At 40.2% G+C, this 18,010-nt stretch overlaps 1 protein-coding gene across 7 annotated transcripts in view; it reads right to left on the bottom strand.

The window, feature by feature from the left end:
* SLC8A1 (solute carrier family 8 member A1) overlaps positions 1-18,010 on the bottom strand; it is a 444,020-nt gene that overhangs the window by 340,790 nt on the left and 85,220 nt on the right. For 5 of the 7 annotated variants that reach the window (XM_043918167.1, XM_043918164.1, XM_043918170.1 and 2 more), the window contains exon 2: positions 11,797-13,628. In XM_043918167.1, the coding sequence (XP_043774102.1) occupies positions 11,797-13,595 (1,799 nt within the window). In that variant the 5' untranslated portion in view covers positions 13,596-13,628. Of the gene's footprint in view, positions 1-11,796; positions 13,632-18,010 lie in introns of all 7 variants that reach the window. The other 2 variants (XM_043918165.1, XM_043918166.1) reach the window with 1 other exon arrangement.

The raw sequence follows: 18,010 nt of genomic DNA, 5'->3' as shown, positions 1-18,010 counted from the left end.
CTCCTCAAACACACTCAGCCAACTGTATGTACATTTCATTCTGAGGACAAAGTGGCCATTTTTAATAAAGCAGCAGGTTAAGTGAATCCCAGGTCTACTTTCTTACTCCAAGACTATCTCATGTGCGCCTGAGCAAGATTCTGAATGAATTCCAGGCTTTACTTCCTTTTATTAATAGCCAAATTCTAATCAGGGCCGTATATTCTCAGCCTCCATCTCCTGTCTCTCTGCCTGCCTTTCTCCTTCCCTCTTTTTTCTTTCTCTGTCTACTCCCATTCTTTTCTTACTCTCCCTGTCTTAACTTCTCTTTCTCTCTCCTCCTCTCCCTCCGTTTCCTTTCTATTCTCTCCCTTTTTCTCTCTTCCTACAAATTAAACTGAATAGCTCACTTTAACCTTGGTGTCAAGTTAATATTGTAATGCCTAGTGTGCTAGAATGAGAGGTGCCCTTTGGGAATTATGTTTTCTTTTTCTCTTTGTTTTATCATGCCCTAAAAATTAAACTAGGCTTTCCTGGTGGCTCAGTCAGTAAAGAATCCGCCTGCAATGCAGAAGACCCAGATTGGATCCCTTGGTCAGGGAGATCCCCTGGAGAGGAAATGGCAACCCACTCCAGTATGCTTGCTTAGGAAATCCTAAAGACAGAGGAGCCTGGCGGGCTACAGTCCATGAGGTCACTAAGAGTTGGCCAGGTCTTAGCAACTTAACCACCCCCACAAAATTAAACTACATGTTAATAGGACTTAATATTGCTTTCCCACCTTTATCTTGGTAAGTAATAAATGTGTATGAAAGATTAAAGTTCTCTGTTGAAAATGAACAGTTGGGGGCTACTGGTAAATGTTAAAATTAGTTATATTTATAAACACATTGACAGTGAATTTACTCCAAACAGACTAATAATTCACCTGCACAAGTCCAAAAAATAAAACTATGCTTGAAAGCAAATGACATACAGACACACCTGAACACTGAGTTGATATAAAGTATATGCAAGTTGTCTTTGGACAATCATCTGATTTTAGTTCAAAGCGTTTTGCTGTTGTTGTTCTTGTGTCCTAGAGAATATAGCTCAAAAGCAAGAGGGACTTCAAACTGAACTTTTAAATAAGCAGCTAAAAATTCCATTTGCTGTGGGTAGGTTTGTATCAGTTGAACTGTCATGGTCCCTTCTAAAAAAACCTCCTAGCCAAGAATTCCTACTGTTAATGACCTCCAGGGGCAAAGAATGTAACTTTTCAAGCTTGGTAGTGGTGCTGACACAAAGTAACAAGCATCCTCTGGTACCCTCTGTCATCATTAATTTACATTGTCTTGTGATACACAAAGAAGAAAGACAGACCAAGAAACTGCTATTTTAAGAGGAGCTACATTCACTGTTCAGCCATATAAGGAAGTTAAGACACAGAGCCAGTGCAGGCAGTGACAGAAAGCTACTAATAGAGTTCCTTTACTATTCAGGAACAAGAGGAAATATATACTGTGAGAGAGAATAGACAGTAATTGGGCATGTCGCAGAGATGGAAGGATTATAGCATTTAGAGATTTTCCTGCTTCTCAAACTTAGTTAATCATGGCTCTTCTAGACTGATGGAGTGTGGAGGGCATCATGGTGAATGGATGTTCAAGAAGCCAGAAAAGATACATCACTCTTCTAGTTTCGCATCTTCAGAGCTGCACAGCCACATGTGGTCAGGATCACAGCACTACGACCTTCATGTTTGTCCCGGCCTTGCCTATGAAAGCCACTTGACAGGAAAGGAGGACAGCCCTGAGGAGACTGTAACCTTTACAGTCAGGCAGTCCTACTGCTAAATGCGAGGTCCTCCCTCATTAGCTGTGTGACCCAAAGGAAATTAGTTACTCTCTAAGCCTCAATTTCTCCAGCTATAAAGTGAGTACAATAGCACTTAACCAATAGCTTTACCGGGGCTCAGACGGTAAACAACCTGCCTGCAATATGGGAGACCTGTGTTCAATCCCTGGGTTGGGAAGATCCCCTGGAGGAGGATGTGGCAACCCACTCCAGTATTCTTGCCTGGAGAATCCCCATGGACAGAGGAGCCTGAGGGGCTACCGTCCATGGGGTCGCAAAGTGTCAGACATGACTGGGCAACTAAGCACTGCAATATAATTGCTGTGACAATTTAATCAAATGAATATTGTAGGGAAAATAGCATGAAGCCTAGCTCGCAATACCTCTTAAAACCATCTCTCCAGCACCATCACCTCCCTCTCTCCATCACAGTCAAAACTACCACCTCAAGTAATTAGCCTCCAACTAATAAAAATAAATGAAAAAAAAGAAAAAGAAAAAAAACTACCACCTCTCACACCACCACTATGACCACCATCACCACCTACACCACCATTACCGCCACTTATACCATGACCATAACCAAAACCACAACCTCCAAAACCACCACCATTATTATCATCATCACCACCACCATCATCATTATCAACACCCCCCCCCCCCCATCCAAAGCCACCACCTCCAACACCATCACCATCACCTCAGTATCACGGGCATTACTACCACCACCACCATCACAATGACCAACACCATCAAAACATTTACCACTGTCATCTTCATCTCACAGGTAGAGAAACTGACTCAGAGCTTAAGTACCTTTGCTGAGAGGTACACAGCAAGTGGGGGACAAAGGGAGACTCCAACCTGGGCACAGAACCCAAGTTGAGAGCTCTTCCCACATCCATCTTTTATCTCAGAAAGTCTAACATGGAAAAGTACAGTGGGCTTGGTTTCAAGGGTCACCACAGGGCTTCAAGGATACTTCAAGTACTCAGGATCTCTCATACCTAAGCTCTAAAAATTGTATCTAGAAATAAAATATTCCAGGTTGCATCAGTAACATCTGAATTCCTAGGCATAATGAAACCCGATTTCTACTTTGGCTGTTCTTGCTCCTTGCTTCTGTATCTTCAATGATCACAAAGCATATAGTGCCTATTCCCCTATGGAGCCCTGTGGAGACATTGTAAGAGGGAAAGAAAACGTCATGGAGAACACGAGTCCTGGGGAGAAAGGCAGGAAATAAAAGGCATTGTTTATTTCGCCTGGCTCTACAGAGAGACAGCTGTATAGGCCTGTGAAAAGAAAGAGCTCTGGCTGGCTCAACCTTTGGCAAGCAGATCTGGATTACGTAGGCAGTCTGTTGAGCCAGGAGAGGAAGCAAAGGAGGAGATTTCCTTTAATTCTGGCCATACTGTTGACCGCTTGTTTTCCCCTCCAGGACCTTCTGGATTTCCCCACTCCCAGGACAGAAGCTGCAAGGCAGTGTGGGTAGCCACAGCAGAACCCCACTAGCTGCTGGTCTGCTCCATCAACACCTTCCCCAGGTTCCCCTCAGCTGGCTCACCCAAGGCAATTTTAAAGACCACCCCTAGTGCCACAGACCCACTTTACATTCGGATGTCCTTTCTTCCTTTCCCACCACTGGGCACAGAGCCACATCGGCTGTTGTAAGGATAACCCTTAAGAGTTGCATGGCATTTAGAACATGATAGCAGCCTGACAGGTAGTGCTAGTGGTGAAGAACCCCCCTGCCAATGCAGGAGACATAAGAGACTTGAGTTCAATCCCTGGGTTGGGAAGATCCCCTGGAGGAGGGCATGGCAACCCACTCCAGTATTCTTGCCTAGAGAATTCCATGGACAGAGGAGCCTGGTGGGCTACAGTCCATATGGTCGCGGAAAGTTGGACACGACTGAAGTGACTTAGCACACACACACACACAGGGACCTAACAGCTCTCCCCTCCCAAAGAATGAATCTCCAGTGAGTGGATTTCAGTAAGCATGACAGAACATGGTGGAGATACTTTACAGGAAAACCTCTACAGTTCTCGAGATACTATAATCCACAGGCAATTTTCTATACCTTGGCTAACAAAGAGCAGTGAAACAACTAATAAAATCCTGTCATAGGTGTTATACCCTCAAGGTGGCTCCATTTCAAAGAATTCAGTATGCTTAAATCTCTTTTCATGGGTTATCAGGGTCCTCAGTAAAGGAAACCAAAGAAAATCTCTCCCTACTTCACAATATGATGTGAAATCCACTTGGGTTCTACTGAGATGACAGTTGTACACTTGTTAACTCTGAGAAAATGGGGCCAGAGGGGAGGCAAAATGGGCTCATGACTGTTTCAGGGGCTACAGGACTAAAGGAAATCAAAACTGTTTCCAGAGACCAAGGACTAATCCCACCAAGTACAAAAGAAAATACTGTCAATATTTTTTTTAGAAATCTTGTAAAGTTTGCTTATAAACAATAAGAGGCATTGAGATGCAGAGGGGCAAGCACATAAGTTGATTTTTAAGTAGATGAAGTACTTTTCCAACAATTTAAAATTTTATGCTATTGTAGTAAAAGCACTTGATAAGATCTAACTCTCTAAAGATTTTTAAGCACATGGCACGATATTATTAACTATAGGTATGATGTTGTATGGCAGACTTCTAGAACTTACTCATTTTGCATTAACTGAAACTTTATATCTGTTGATTAACAACTGTCCATTTTCCCTCCCATTTCTCCCAGCAACCACCATCCTGCTCTTGCTTCTATGAGTGATATCTACTATTTTAGATATCTCATATAACTAGAATCATGCAACACTGGTTAGTTTGTGACTGGCTTAAAGGGATATATACTCAGATTAATTTAAATGCCTTCATAATGATTTAAAATCCCATTAAATGAACTAACGCCATTTGCAGCATTATTTAGCATGGATGGACCTAAAGATTGTCATGCTTAAGGGAAGTCCTACAGAGAAAGACAAATGCCAAATGATATCACTTATATGTGGAATATAAAATATAACACAAATAAACTTATCTACAAAACAGAAACAGATTCACAGACACAGAGAACGGACCTGTGATTGCCAAAGTGGGGCAGGGAGAGAGATGGAGGGAGAGTCTGGGGTTAGCGGATGCAAAATGGGTAATATACAGAATGGACAGGTCCTACTCTATAGCATATGGAGCTATATTCAACATCCTATGATAAACCATAATGGAAAAGAATATAAACATTCACTTTGCTGCACATCTGAAACTAACAATACTGTAAATCAACCATGATTTAAAAAAATAAAATTCCATTAAAGAAAATTAATGTTCACTGAGTCTTTCATTAATATTGAGAACCATCCTATATATTGAGAATGTCCATACTCAGGTTTACCAAGTTATGATTCCATCTTAAAATGAACATCACTTTTCTCTACAATTATGCCTTCTGCAAATATTTTATCCCAAATTAAGGCTTTCCTACAACTTATGGCTTATCTTTGGGATGATATTTATACTGATCAAAATGTTATCTCATTATCCCCCATTTGAGAGTATTTGGAGATATTTCTTCTGTTTCCTTCAAAACAATTAGTCCAGCACTGAGTGCAAATTAGTAGCTTAGTAAGTATGTGCAAACTGATTGATAAATAAATTCTCCTCTAACCCTGAACCAGAAAATCAATCAGCCCCCCTGTGATGGCCTTGAATGATGACTCAGAAAGCAGTCCTATAATTTAAACACTTCAGTGTGTCTAAACTATGACATCTCATTTGCTAAGATAAAATTTCCTTACAAAATTCTATTATAACCCCAAACTCTAATCTGCAGTGGGAAAATGAGATTACAGTAGCAAAAGCAGCAATCTAGTTGACATGGTAAACAACCCTTCTGCACATAATCAATTTAGGTTACCGGCAGCAGTGAATTAGAACTTGTAATTTTTTCTTTTTTTTGGCTCTTACCCTGTCTTATTTTTTATAGTAGTTATGCATTCATGAAAACATATGCATTTATAAAAACATTTCTTGTAGTTACAATTTAGTTTTTCAAGTGATATTACACATAGTTTGCTTCTAAAAGAGAGAAATATTCCAGTCTGAAAAGATAATCCAAAGTAGAAGTCCATTAAAACCCTAAATTATTCCATCTAAATTTTTTATATTGCTTGAGAAAATTTTTAATCAATGTAGAGTGCCATGCCTCCATCATTTTAATTGGCTAAATGTCACAGATAAATACTTTTGTCACAAAGTAAATCTAGAATATGTTGGATTCAAGGTAGTATGTACTAAGTCTTTTTTGTCTAACACTACTTTCTCTAGGATTTTTCACCATTTCTGATTTCCCCCCAATACAATTATTATTCTTTTTCTGATCATTTCAAATTTTCTTAATATTTTTTCATTTTTTATAGCTGATTGCCTTCTGATATTACATATTTGTTCTGCTCTCTGGATTGTTTTATCATATAGCTAGGTCTTTATTCCTTGGTATTCTTTAGAGCAAGAAAAGACTACTGGTAATATAAATAGCAAAAATAAAGTACTTATTTTCCCTGGAATATAATAATGATTCCATAAAGCCTATATGGAATTTCTTTTCTACATATTTTTCCAAAAAAAGTGATGTAAATGTTTTGCATCCAAGAGCTATATTTGTTGAGATGTCTTACATATTGTATTTGCTATTTGCTAATAGCTATTGCTATTGTATTAGCAATACAATAAATATTGTATTGCTAGAGTTAATGAAGTTGCAATCAAACTTGTAAACATTAACAGTCTTTAAAGCTAAATTAATTTTGGACAGATCCATTGCTTAACAAATTATGACTAGAAACTCCCAGTAAAATGATTTGCTAAGCAACCTACATACTTCATTTTCCAACTTACATTTTAAATATATAGCAGTAAATGCTCATGATGTTTTGAGTAATCTTCCAAAAATGATATTATTGTTGAGCTATAACTAAGTAATTAAATTTGATTTGTATCTACATTAGTTAATTAACCTTAGCATTTTCCAGAACAGTCAAGCTAATGTTAGACCTTGAAACACCAAGCAACATTTTTTCAAATTAATACCACAAAACTAGCATCATTAAAGAACAAACATTAGTAGCACTTCAAATTTTTGGATGTCTCCTTCCTAACCACAAATGAAATTAGCATATTCTTCATTTATATTTTATTAGCTGTTAACATTAGACAGAATTCCCTGTTGAAAGTCAAGATTAGCTAGCATGGGTTTAGTATTTGTCATTGATTGTGTTTATACAAAAGCATGTGTTAATTGTTAATTATATCTATCTAATGAGTGTTTGCATTGTAATTTTCAAATGTTTTGCTGAGAATAAATTTTATTTGAGACCATAAGCAGCACTTACCACTTAATGATATTTTCCTAAAATATGGATTTTGATCTTTAAAAGTTGAAATAATTCAACTCATATAAAAATATGAATGAAGACAGACATGCTTATTTTATAAATTTAAATGACTTTTTCTACACTAAAACTGAAGTCAAAGATTAGGAATCTATCTTATTCTTGAAAACAGTGAATCAATAAATCTGACTGCATTTTAATCTCCCTCCCTGATCAAATTGAACTCTATTTCTACCTTGGTTAATGACTTAATTAGATATATTTTAAATCCAGGCTTTTCCAGGAATCGCTTTAAGATGCTGTGTAAAGCATCAAAAATTCTGGCTTCATGCACATCATTAAACAAACCAAAAAAAAAAGATTTTAAAAACTATCTGATAAAGCTGTTCAGTTCAGTTGTTCAGTCATGTCCAACCCCATGGACTGCAGCACACCAGGCTTCCCTGTCCATCACCAACTCCCAGAGCTTACTCAAACTCATGCCCACTGAGTCGGTGATGCCATCCAACCATCTCATCCTCTGCCCTCCCCTTATCCTCCCACCTTCAATTTTTCCCAGAAGCAGGGTCTTTTCAAATGAGTCAGTTCTTCACATCAGGTAGTCAAAGTATTGGAGTTTCAGCTGTAGCATCAGTCCTCCCAATGAATATTCAGGATTTCTTTCTTTTAGGATGGACTGGTTGGATCTCCTTGCAGTCCAAGGGACTCTCAAGAGTCTTCTCCAACACCACAGCTCAAAAGTATCAATTCTTTGACACTCAATTTTCTTTATAGTCCAACTCTCACATCCATACATGACTATTGGAAAAACCATAGCTTTGACTAGATGGGACTTTGTTGGCAAAGTAATGTCTCTGCTTTTTAATATACTGCCTACGTTGTTCATAACTTTTCTTCCAAGGAACAAGCGTCTTTTAATTTCAAGCCTTCAGTCACCATCTGCAATGATTTTGGAGTCCAAAAAAATAAAGTCTGTCACTGTTTCCACTGTTTCCCCATCTATTTGCCATGAAATGATGGGATCAGATGCCATGATCTTAGTTTTCTGACTGTTGAGCTTTACGCTAACTTTTTCACTCTCCTCTTTCACTTTCATCAAGAGGCTCTTTAGTTTTTCTTCACTTTCTGCCATAAGGGTGCTGTTATCTGCATATCTGAGGTTATTAATATTTCTCCCAGCAATCTTGATTTGAAGCTTGTGCTTCATCCATCCCAGCATTTCACATGATGTACTCTGCATATAAGTTAAATAAGCATGGTGACAATATACAGCCTTGACGTACTCCTTTCCCGATTTGGAACCAGTCTACTGTTCCATGTTCAGTTTTAACTGTTGCTTCTTGGCCTGCATACAGATTTCTCAGGAGGCAGGTCAGGTGGTCTGGTATTACCATCTCTTTCAGAATTTTCCACAGTTTATTGTGATCCACAGAGTCAAAGGTTTTGGCATAGTCAATAAAGCAGAAGTAGATGTTTTTCTGGAACTCTCTTGCTTTTTCGATGATCCAACGGATGTTGGCAATTTGATCTCTCATTCCTCTGGCTTTTCTAAATCCAGCTTGAACATCTGGAAGTTCACGGTTTACATACTGTTGAAGCCTGGCTTGGAGAATTTTGAGCATTACTTTGCTAGTGTGTGAGATGAGTACAACTATGCGGTAGTTTCAGCATTCTTTGTCACTGTCTTTCTTTGGGATTTGAATGAAAACTGATCTTTTCCAGTCCTGTGGCCACTGCTGAGTTTTCCAGATTTGCTGGCATATTGAGTGCAGCACTTTCACAGCATCATCTTTTAGGATTTGAAATAGCTCAACTGGAATTCCATCACTGGACAGACCTTTGTTGACAAAGTAAGGTCTTTGCTTTTTAATATGCTGTCTAGGTTGGTCATAACTTTTCTTCCAAGAAGCAAGCGTCTTTTAATTTCATGGCTGTAGTCACCATCTGCAGTAATTTTAAAGCTGAGGAGTGTCCATAGTCCCATCCATGTATTTTAGGTTTTTGAGAATGTCATCTCTCAAGATTACCTTTGTAATTGGATGAAATATAAATTCATTTTAAAAGATAAAAACTAAGTGTGTCTACATACTTCACCTAGACTAGTTTGCATGATGACAAACTCTTTTTAACTTGGATCTGACTGTATGGACCTGACATTGGAAACAACTACCAGAGGAAAAACAATCCATAAAAAAAAAAAAAAAAAGAATAAGGGATCTTTGATAATATTATGTTTTCCCAGACGCATTTTGTTTGAATCTTTGGTGCCTAGATTAAGGCTAAGTACAAGTCACTGCAACAAATTTATTCAAGCAATAGACGTATTAACTATCTTCAAACCTTACCAGTAGCAAAACTCTATAACACTAAGATGAAAATTACTTAAAATTTCAGAAAGAAGATGTACTTTCATTACACTTATACATGTTTTGTCATTACTAAAAGTTCATATTTCAACTTACCACATAAAAGATAGGAAGAATTTTATAGAACTAGAAATGGCTATTCATCTCGAATACTCCTAAGAACACATACACAGAGACGCTGATAATTCCACTGATTCTTACCAGTTTTCACAAGATATCTAAATTTCTAAAGCTGAAGTTTGGCAATATTCCTTTCATAGCAAGAATTAAATCAATTTAATGGCATAGGGTGAATGTTTGAAATAGAGCTTGACAGACTAAATTTTACCATCAAACCACTGTCTCTTTTTTCCTTCTTCTACTACACTCTGCCCAAAAGAAATTTATGTATGCTTTGGTAAAAGTCCTGAACACCAGACTAAACAGGGAAAGCTGCTTCTCAAACAAGTACAGAGCCATTATTCTCAAGGGAAAACAATATTGCATTTTTTGAGAAAACATCCTAAGTAAAATGAGTAAACAAAACAAAATACCTATTTGGTCATATTTAAGAGCTACCCTTGTGAATTCATTTAATAACATGCAGTATTCCTTTAATAATATGCAATAGCACTTGTAATCCATGTAAAAGTATATCTAATACAAGAGGGTTCAATAATTGAAATGATTATGAAATGTAATGAGCAAGAATTCCCAGCAAAGAAATAAAGTTTATGTACTAATGTGGGCAGGACCATAATCAATACAGGCTTTTGGGAAAATCTGTCTTTGAGTGTGCAGGATATTCATTTCCTATTACCATCTTTCAGTAAAGTATCTGTCCCAACAAAACATGTCTCACTAAGTGGAATGTTAACAGCATAAGAACCAATGTAAAATAGATATTGAGCAAAAGTTCTCCCCACACACACATCCAAGGAAGGCTATTACAATCTCTCCTAGATTTCACTGTGACAGCACACTGATTACCCATCTCTATAAATACAATGTCAAGAGGTGAAAGACTCCAGAAGGCTCTTTTAGGAAAATCTGTTTCCTCTGCCCCTCCCCAATCCTTATATTTATTTTCTCTATACTTATTGTATAAGAAATTTCATCTTGAAGAGAATGCACCTGCGATGTCATGTGCCATTAACAAGAGTTAACCATTTTGATAACAAACTATATTTTATATTGTTTATCCTGAAATTCCTAAGTTATCAATGATCCCATCAACATAATCATTCATTTGAATATTTTCAAATGAATGACTTAACATGAATGTTTCACTGCAGATATTATAAACAGTTCCTTTTCTTTCATACTTGCAGTTTGGATATTACTGACTGAGTCATATTTTCTGGTTTGCTTCTGATGGGTGCAATGCCCCTGGCCTTAGGCAAGGAAGGAGGAAAAGCTCTCTAAACATCATCTGCCAGTGGAGGAATCATCACAGAATTAGACATTCTGTGTTACAGTGTTGGCAAATATCACTGTGACGTGTCAATAGGAAAACTTAATTGTTTTCCACTTCTTTTCTCTGACCTGCTCCTTGTCATTTCAGACACTTAGAATCTTACTTCTCTCACCATCCCTATGCCAGTAGGGTAAAAAGGTTTGTTTAACGATGTAAAGTAAAATCAGACTAGAAATAAAAAAGAACTTTATGACTTCTCCCCATTGGCATCAAACTGAAAAGGCAGGATTGGTCATTAAGTTATAATTAAGCATTAGCATTTCAGCAGAAACATTATACCATCACAAAAACAGTGTCTGAGAAAAGCAGCAAAAATCATTTCAGCCAACCCTGGTAGCCAGGAAATTATTTTTGGGCTTTCCCAATTTGTACTCAGTAATGAAGTTAGGACATAACATGACTTTTAGATATTCCCTTTCTGTGTGTCTGTTACATGATCAAGATAGAATACAAGTTTTTCAACCCATCATTAAGTGCATAAATTCTGTCAGAAGACTCATTTCATCATGATCTGTAAATGTACTTAAAAACTGCAAAAGCATAAAAGTAAAAAGAACATCACATTAGGATCTTGACATATACAGTATATTGATCAGTGGCACATAAGCTAGAAGCTGGGATATTTTGATAGTTTGAAAGTGGTTCTGTATAGTAACCAATCCATTCTTTCTTCACCATTTAGTTTTTAAAAAACACACACATGTTCGCACAACCACAAACGCACTCAACCACAGACACACAGGCATAAAAAAAAAGAACTTACACAATTTCGTCATTCTGGAACTCAAGCTCCCCGCATGTGTCCTCAAAGTCTTCTCCTCCGCCTCTGGCGGTCCCCTCAATGGTCTTATAGGGAACGATAACATTTCCACGCGCTCCAGATGTCCTCAGTACTTTCACCTCCATGATGCCAATGCTCTCACTCACATGAGTCACAGGTTCCTCAAAAGTAAAGATGCCGGCGTGGTCATCATCAAAAATAGTCACAGTGGCAGTGGAGGGAGATCCCAGGCAAGCAAGGGTAGAGACATGACTGGCTTCCAGGATGCCATCTTCCGAGGCTTCCAAAGATACTTTGACGTTGCTGAGATGCACAAGGAAATTCTCATCCTCCTCAAAGATGTCATCATCAATGATGCCAACTCTGATTTCCTTCTGGGTCTCACCAGGCTTGAAGACCACAGTTCCTTCGGTAAATTCGTAATCAGACCCAGCATTGGCTGTGCCGTCCTCTGTTCTGAAGTCAACACACACAGTGTTGGTCAAATCACCACCTCTGCGGATAATGGTCAGGGCTACCGTGCCACAGTTCTCCAGACACTGATACGTCCCTTGTTCAAAGAAGATCTTACTGACAGGGTCATTTTCAGCCACTTCCGTGTTGACCTCGTGCATGCTGACGGCTTTCCTGGCTTGGTCTGCTGCATGCCTTTTTAAAATGTTGCCTGCTCCAGTCATCAGGCGGGTAGCTTGAATGCGGTAAAATGCTCGACTTTTTTGCTGCTGACTTAAGACTTGGTAATTGGCTAATTCTATTAATTGCTCTATTTCCTTCTCTGGGTGCTTCTGCTTGAGTTCCTTCAGAATCCTCGCCATTTCTCGCCTGGCTTCTTCATCATCTTGGTCCCTCTCATCAACCTCAAGAACCAGGGCTCCATCTAAGAAACTGTCAACATGGGAATTGACCACTTTCCCATCCATTTCAATTTCTGTCTTGGAAGATGGCCTGTCTCCTTCGTGTTCAATAATCATTCCCCTCTGCTTGCCAGCCCGATACCTCTTGTAGACATACTTGTAAAACAGGAGCCTCCGGTCTGCCACCCAAGCAAACACAACGCAGATGGGGAAGAAGAAGAAAGTAAGCAAACCTTCCCAGACCTCCACAACCCCAGGAGAGCTGACAGACAAAATGATGTAAAGCCAGGTATAGGCAAAGATGCTCCATGCTGCTGTCACAAAGAACACACGCAAATGCTTGATTTTCCTTGTCTCCCCATCTGGGACGACGTATACACAAAGTGCAATGATGATGAACATGTTGAATGCAGCACTCCCCACAATGGTGCTAGGACCGAGGTCTCCTGCAGTGAAGTTATGGCCGCACACCTCAATTACTGAAAGGAGGATCTCTGGAGCTGAAGATCCCAGGGCCATCAAGGTCAGGTTGGACACTGTCTCATTCCAGATCCTCACAGTTGTCTTGGTGGTCTCTCCATTGGGTTTCTTTATGGTGATTTCTTTCTCTTGAGACGTGATGACTTCTATAGAGGACATGAACCGGTCAGCAATGATTGAGACGCCAAGAAACATGTAGACCATGGCCACAAAATACACAGTCGCTCTAGCAATTTTGTCCCCAAAGGAAGGGTCCTGGGGCTCCCAAATGGGTAAAATCACCCCCTTCTTACAGTAATAGGAGCCAGTACACTCGCCAGTCTCATTGCCTTCTCCTTCCATTTCTGTCTCAGCACTTATATGGTCCACATGGGAAAACACGAGGGCCACCACGGCTAACACATGAAATCCCATCGACAAGGTGGGTGACAGACTGAGCTGCAGCATGCTGAACAACGGCAGAGTTCCAACTGTCCCAACCTACTGGGGAGAAAAAGAAAGGGGGAGGGTGGGGGAAAATCACATCATTAGATCCAGATCCAAAGCACTCAAGTGACCCAATTATTTGTATTACATTTACCAGTGATTTGTTTGTATCTGACTATCACAACATCTATGGTGAATCATGACTCTAAGAATCCATCTGTGATAAAGCAATCCTTGGTAATGTTTACAGCCCAATCTCTCCACTTGTGGATTTTCTACATGTAGCCCCATTTACTGAGCAATGAGCAATGTACACAGCTGACTTACTGGAATAAAACGTTCAATTATATCCTTGCCTTGTTGAACACACATGCATGCATACTGACAGCCAATGAGAAAAAACACAAGGTTTTGATGCATTAAATAATTTTCTCCTTGTTGCTAAGGCAGATTTTCTTTTAAACTGTGGTTAACACAGTCACCTTCCAAAAACGGTTTCATTGCCAAAATCACATTAAGAGCGATGCTATGAAGTTTAGACGCTAAAAATCCTGCAAATGCATGACTTGGTGATGATCTTAAATTCTGGGGCACAGTTTACACTGTATTTAATGCAACTGTGTCCTATGGCTCATGAGGGTCACTTGGACTGCAAGATCAAACCAGTCAATTCTAAATGAAATCAACCCTGAATATTCATTGGAAGGACTGATGCTGAAGCACCAATACTTTGGTCACCTGATGTGAAGAGCTGACTCATTGGAAAAGACCCTGATGCTGGGAAAGACTGAAGACAAAAGGAGAAGAGTGCAGTAGAGGATGAGATGGTTGGACGGCATCATAGACTCAATGGGCATGAATCTGGGCAAACACTAAGAAATAGTGAAGGACAGGGAAGCCTAGCATGCTGCAGTCCACAGGGTTGCAAAGAGTCGGACATGACTTCGCAACTGAACAACAACAAACTTATGGATCTTAGAACCAGAGAAATCCTCCAGCTTGCCTACAATCAAAGCTCAACGGTATTTGCACTTGAGGGGGGAAAAAACTCTGCTGTAAGGCAATATTTCCACACGTTAAGTGTAGACTTTAAAAGCATGTTTTGATGAGAGCACATTTCCTCCTAATTTTTAGCAAGACCAGGTCTTCTGATGCATTAGCAGCTGGGCATCCGGTTCTTCGAGCACTGCTCTTCATATCTGTGTACAGATCTCATTCTAGAATCTGCAGGCTGCCCATGGCAGGAAAGGGAGATGAGCAGGCCCAGGTCTAGGCGTGTGTCTTGCCCAGGTTGTGCCTGACAGGCTGTGAAATCAGCATTACCAGCCATAAAATGTTCCTTCTCTGTGTCAATGTCAGACTTCTCATGGTCATTCTAAAATACACATCAGTTCTATAGAGGGCTCAAGTGACCTAAAAATACAGGGGCAATAATTCCAACTAAATTAGCTCATGTGGCAAAATGACAGTGACCAAAAGTACCTATGGGATTAAAGGGCCTTAGGCAACTGGGGAAATGGCAATAGCATCACTGGTGGGAATCCAGGTTCACGAAGGCTCCAACTATCACTCTGCTCAGGTAATCAAGGTTTGTGCCTCTCAGTGACCTTGTATCACCTCTGATTCCAAGGTTTTGGTGATGGTGAGTGGGGTGGGGGACAATGAAACAAAGAAGGATCTGCTGCAAGTCAGGGTGACTCTGGTCTGGAAAGCCAGTTATAACATCCAATGATGTAGGGATAAGAAGGGTCCTGAGTCAGGTTTTAGTCCTGTGGCCTGACATAAAGTTAAACGTAGAGCTGGGTTAGAACCCTTCGTGGCTTCAGGGTATCTGAGTCACCCCCACATTTACCTACACTCTCTACCCTAGGCTTACTGCTGATGGCTTATACTGAAAACTGCACTAGGACCCAGGAGAACCCCTACCTGGCCCAGCACATTCTGGCATCCCCTAAAGCACCCCCCCCCCTTTTTAAATCTCATCACTACAGGGAGATAAGCTTTGACATTTTCCTCACACTAAGGAAGACACAGCAGAGGGCTGTGATGCTCTAACTCCATTCTAAGTAAAAGGTCGAAAGACAGAAGAAACATATTTTCAAAATATGCAGAAGTTCATGGTCAGTGTGTCTGCTTGTTCAGCCATGAATGGGCTTGAGTAGGTTATAGGATCTCTTCTTAAAACAAGGCAACCCTGAACCATCCCTGGAATAACAGTGGCAGATTTAGTTCTAACTCCCTTGCAGCAATTTATTCCACAGATTTATGAGAGCTGCCCAGACAAATTTTAGGACATGATGAGCTCTCTTCTAGGTCCTGAGAATTCATCAGTGAATTTGTTTTAAAGTCTCTATCTTTGCAGACCTTATATTCTAATGGGGAGGAAACAAACAAATGAATATAAATGTCAGGTGATTAAAAGTACTGTAATGGTGGGGGGTAGGGAGCAGTTTCAATAGGACGGGAAGTCTGTATGTTATGGTGTCTGTGCCAGGCTGAGTGTGTCAGTAAGTGCACACACATGAAATGCATGATTTTATAATGGGCAGTTTAAAGAATGCCTCACTGATAAGGTGCCATTTGAGCAAAGTCCTGAAGGAAGAAAAGGCCCAAGCTTCGTGGATACTTGCAGGAGGAGAATTTCACGTTAGGTACAAAGACCTTGATGAGAATTGTGCTTCACATAGTCTAGGGACCAGGAAGAAATCTGTGTGGTGAAAGAGCAGTGATGGAAAGAAGCAGAGCTCAGGAGCTGGAAACTCAGTGGGGACGGATCACGAGGGGCACTGAGGCCACTGTAAGGCATCGGCATTGACCGTGAAGGAGATGGGAATCACAGGGAGATCCCAATCAGAAGTGTGGTATGAGTTGATTTATCTTTTAAAATGATCTCTCTGCTGGTTCACTGAAGAACAGACTATAAGGGCAAGAGAAGAAAAAAGGAAGCCAGCATTTGCCTCTTATTAAAAAAAAAATGTCTGATCAAGGCAATGATCCTGATGCCTTGCAGGTATATAAAATGATATAGTAAAGATCTAAAGTTTAAAAGGGCGAAATAAACATTTGCAGTGATCCTTTTGGAAGATCTGTAACTTAAAACATTTTGGTAACCTGTAAGGATCAGAAGAGTTGACTCATTGGAAAAGACCCTGATGCTGGGAGGGATTGGGGGCAGGAGGAGAAGGGGACGACAGAGGATGAGATGGCTGGATGGTGTCATTGACTCGATGGGCATGAGTTTGAGTAAACTCCAGGAGTTGCTGATGGACAGGGAGGCCTGGCGTGCTGTGATTCATGGGGTCGCAAAGAGTCAGACATGACTGAGTGACTGAACTGAACTGAAGGATCAGAAAGGTTAAGAATTTGCTCAGAGGGAACAGGACAGAACACACAGAGCCCACCCGAACAGACACAAAGCTGCGCCTGTCTCCAGGGCGGATAGGATGAACCACTCCCTTGAAATTGCTGCCAAGGCTCATCATTCCATTCCTCACATCTCAGCCAAAACAAACCTCCCAAAATGCAGATCACACACTCTCACTCCCCTTAAAACTCTTCATGGCCTACTGCCCTGATGACAAATGCAAACCCCCTCAATAGGCTATTTAGACCTTTCCGGATCTGGCCTTTGAGTTCTAAAATATGGGAATTCTCTCAATTTCCTGAACGTAACAGCTCTTTCTTACCTCCAGGTCTTTGCGTATTGTGCTTTCTGTACCCTGAACTATTTTCCTTCTTTGAGGCACGTTTCAAAATGATACCACAGCAAATCACAAATCACAGCTGATTGCCTGAGATGGTAATCCCAGGCTCCATTATTAAACACTGTCCCAGACACCATGCTAAATTTTTTCATCTACCTATATCTAATTATTATATCTAATACTTCCAGGAACCAGCACTGCCCTGTTATACAACTCCTAATGTTGCCATTTCCATTAGAGTCTGTGTGAATAGCACCCCTAACAATATACTATAAGCCTATTTGTAGGTGGGAAGACTGTGGTTCCAGACAGGTTACATACTTGCTGAAAGTCAGACAGTAACTAAGATTCAAAGCCCGGTCTATCTCTGAGACTGATGCAATCCCCTGCTCCATGCTACCACACCTGAGACTGTATACAGTGATCTTTTGAGAATGACTGGATTTGGGCTTGGACTAGCTCAGTGGAAAACCTCCTGGCTTCTATGTGGGGTTAGGTAGCAAAAGGCCCATGAAAGGTTTCCAACAAGCCTAGTTTTACCTTGCGGATGGCAGACTGACACAGACAGATACCCACAGCTGGGAAGTAACCTGTGGGCTGAAATGTTCCTGGAGACAATGGGCTCCCACTCTCCCACCTTTTACCAATTACCTGGCAACCACTTTTGCAGATACTCTCAGGGCAATCTCTTCAGTCTGCCAAGAAGAAGCCCTGCCCCAACCAACATCTCCC

This window comes from Cervus elaphus, chromosome 11, assembly GCF_910594005.1.
Source record: "Cervus elaphus chromosome 11, mCerEla1.1, whole genome shotgun sequence".
NCBI classification, from domain to species: Eukaryota; Metazoa; Chordata; class Mammalia; order Artiodactyla; family Cervidae; genus Cervus; species Cervus elaphus.
The sequence above is the reverse complement of the archived record's forward strand: the minus strand, read 5'-3'. Positions and strand labels throughout refer to the sequence as shown.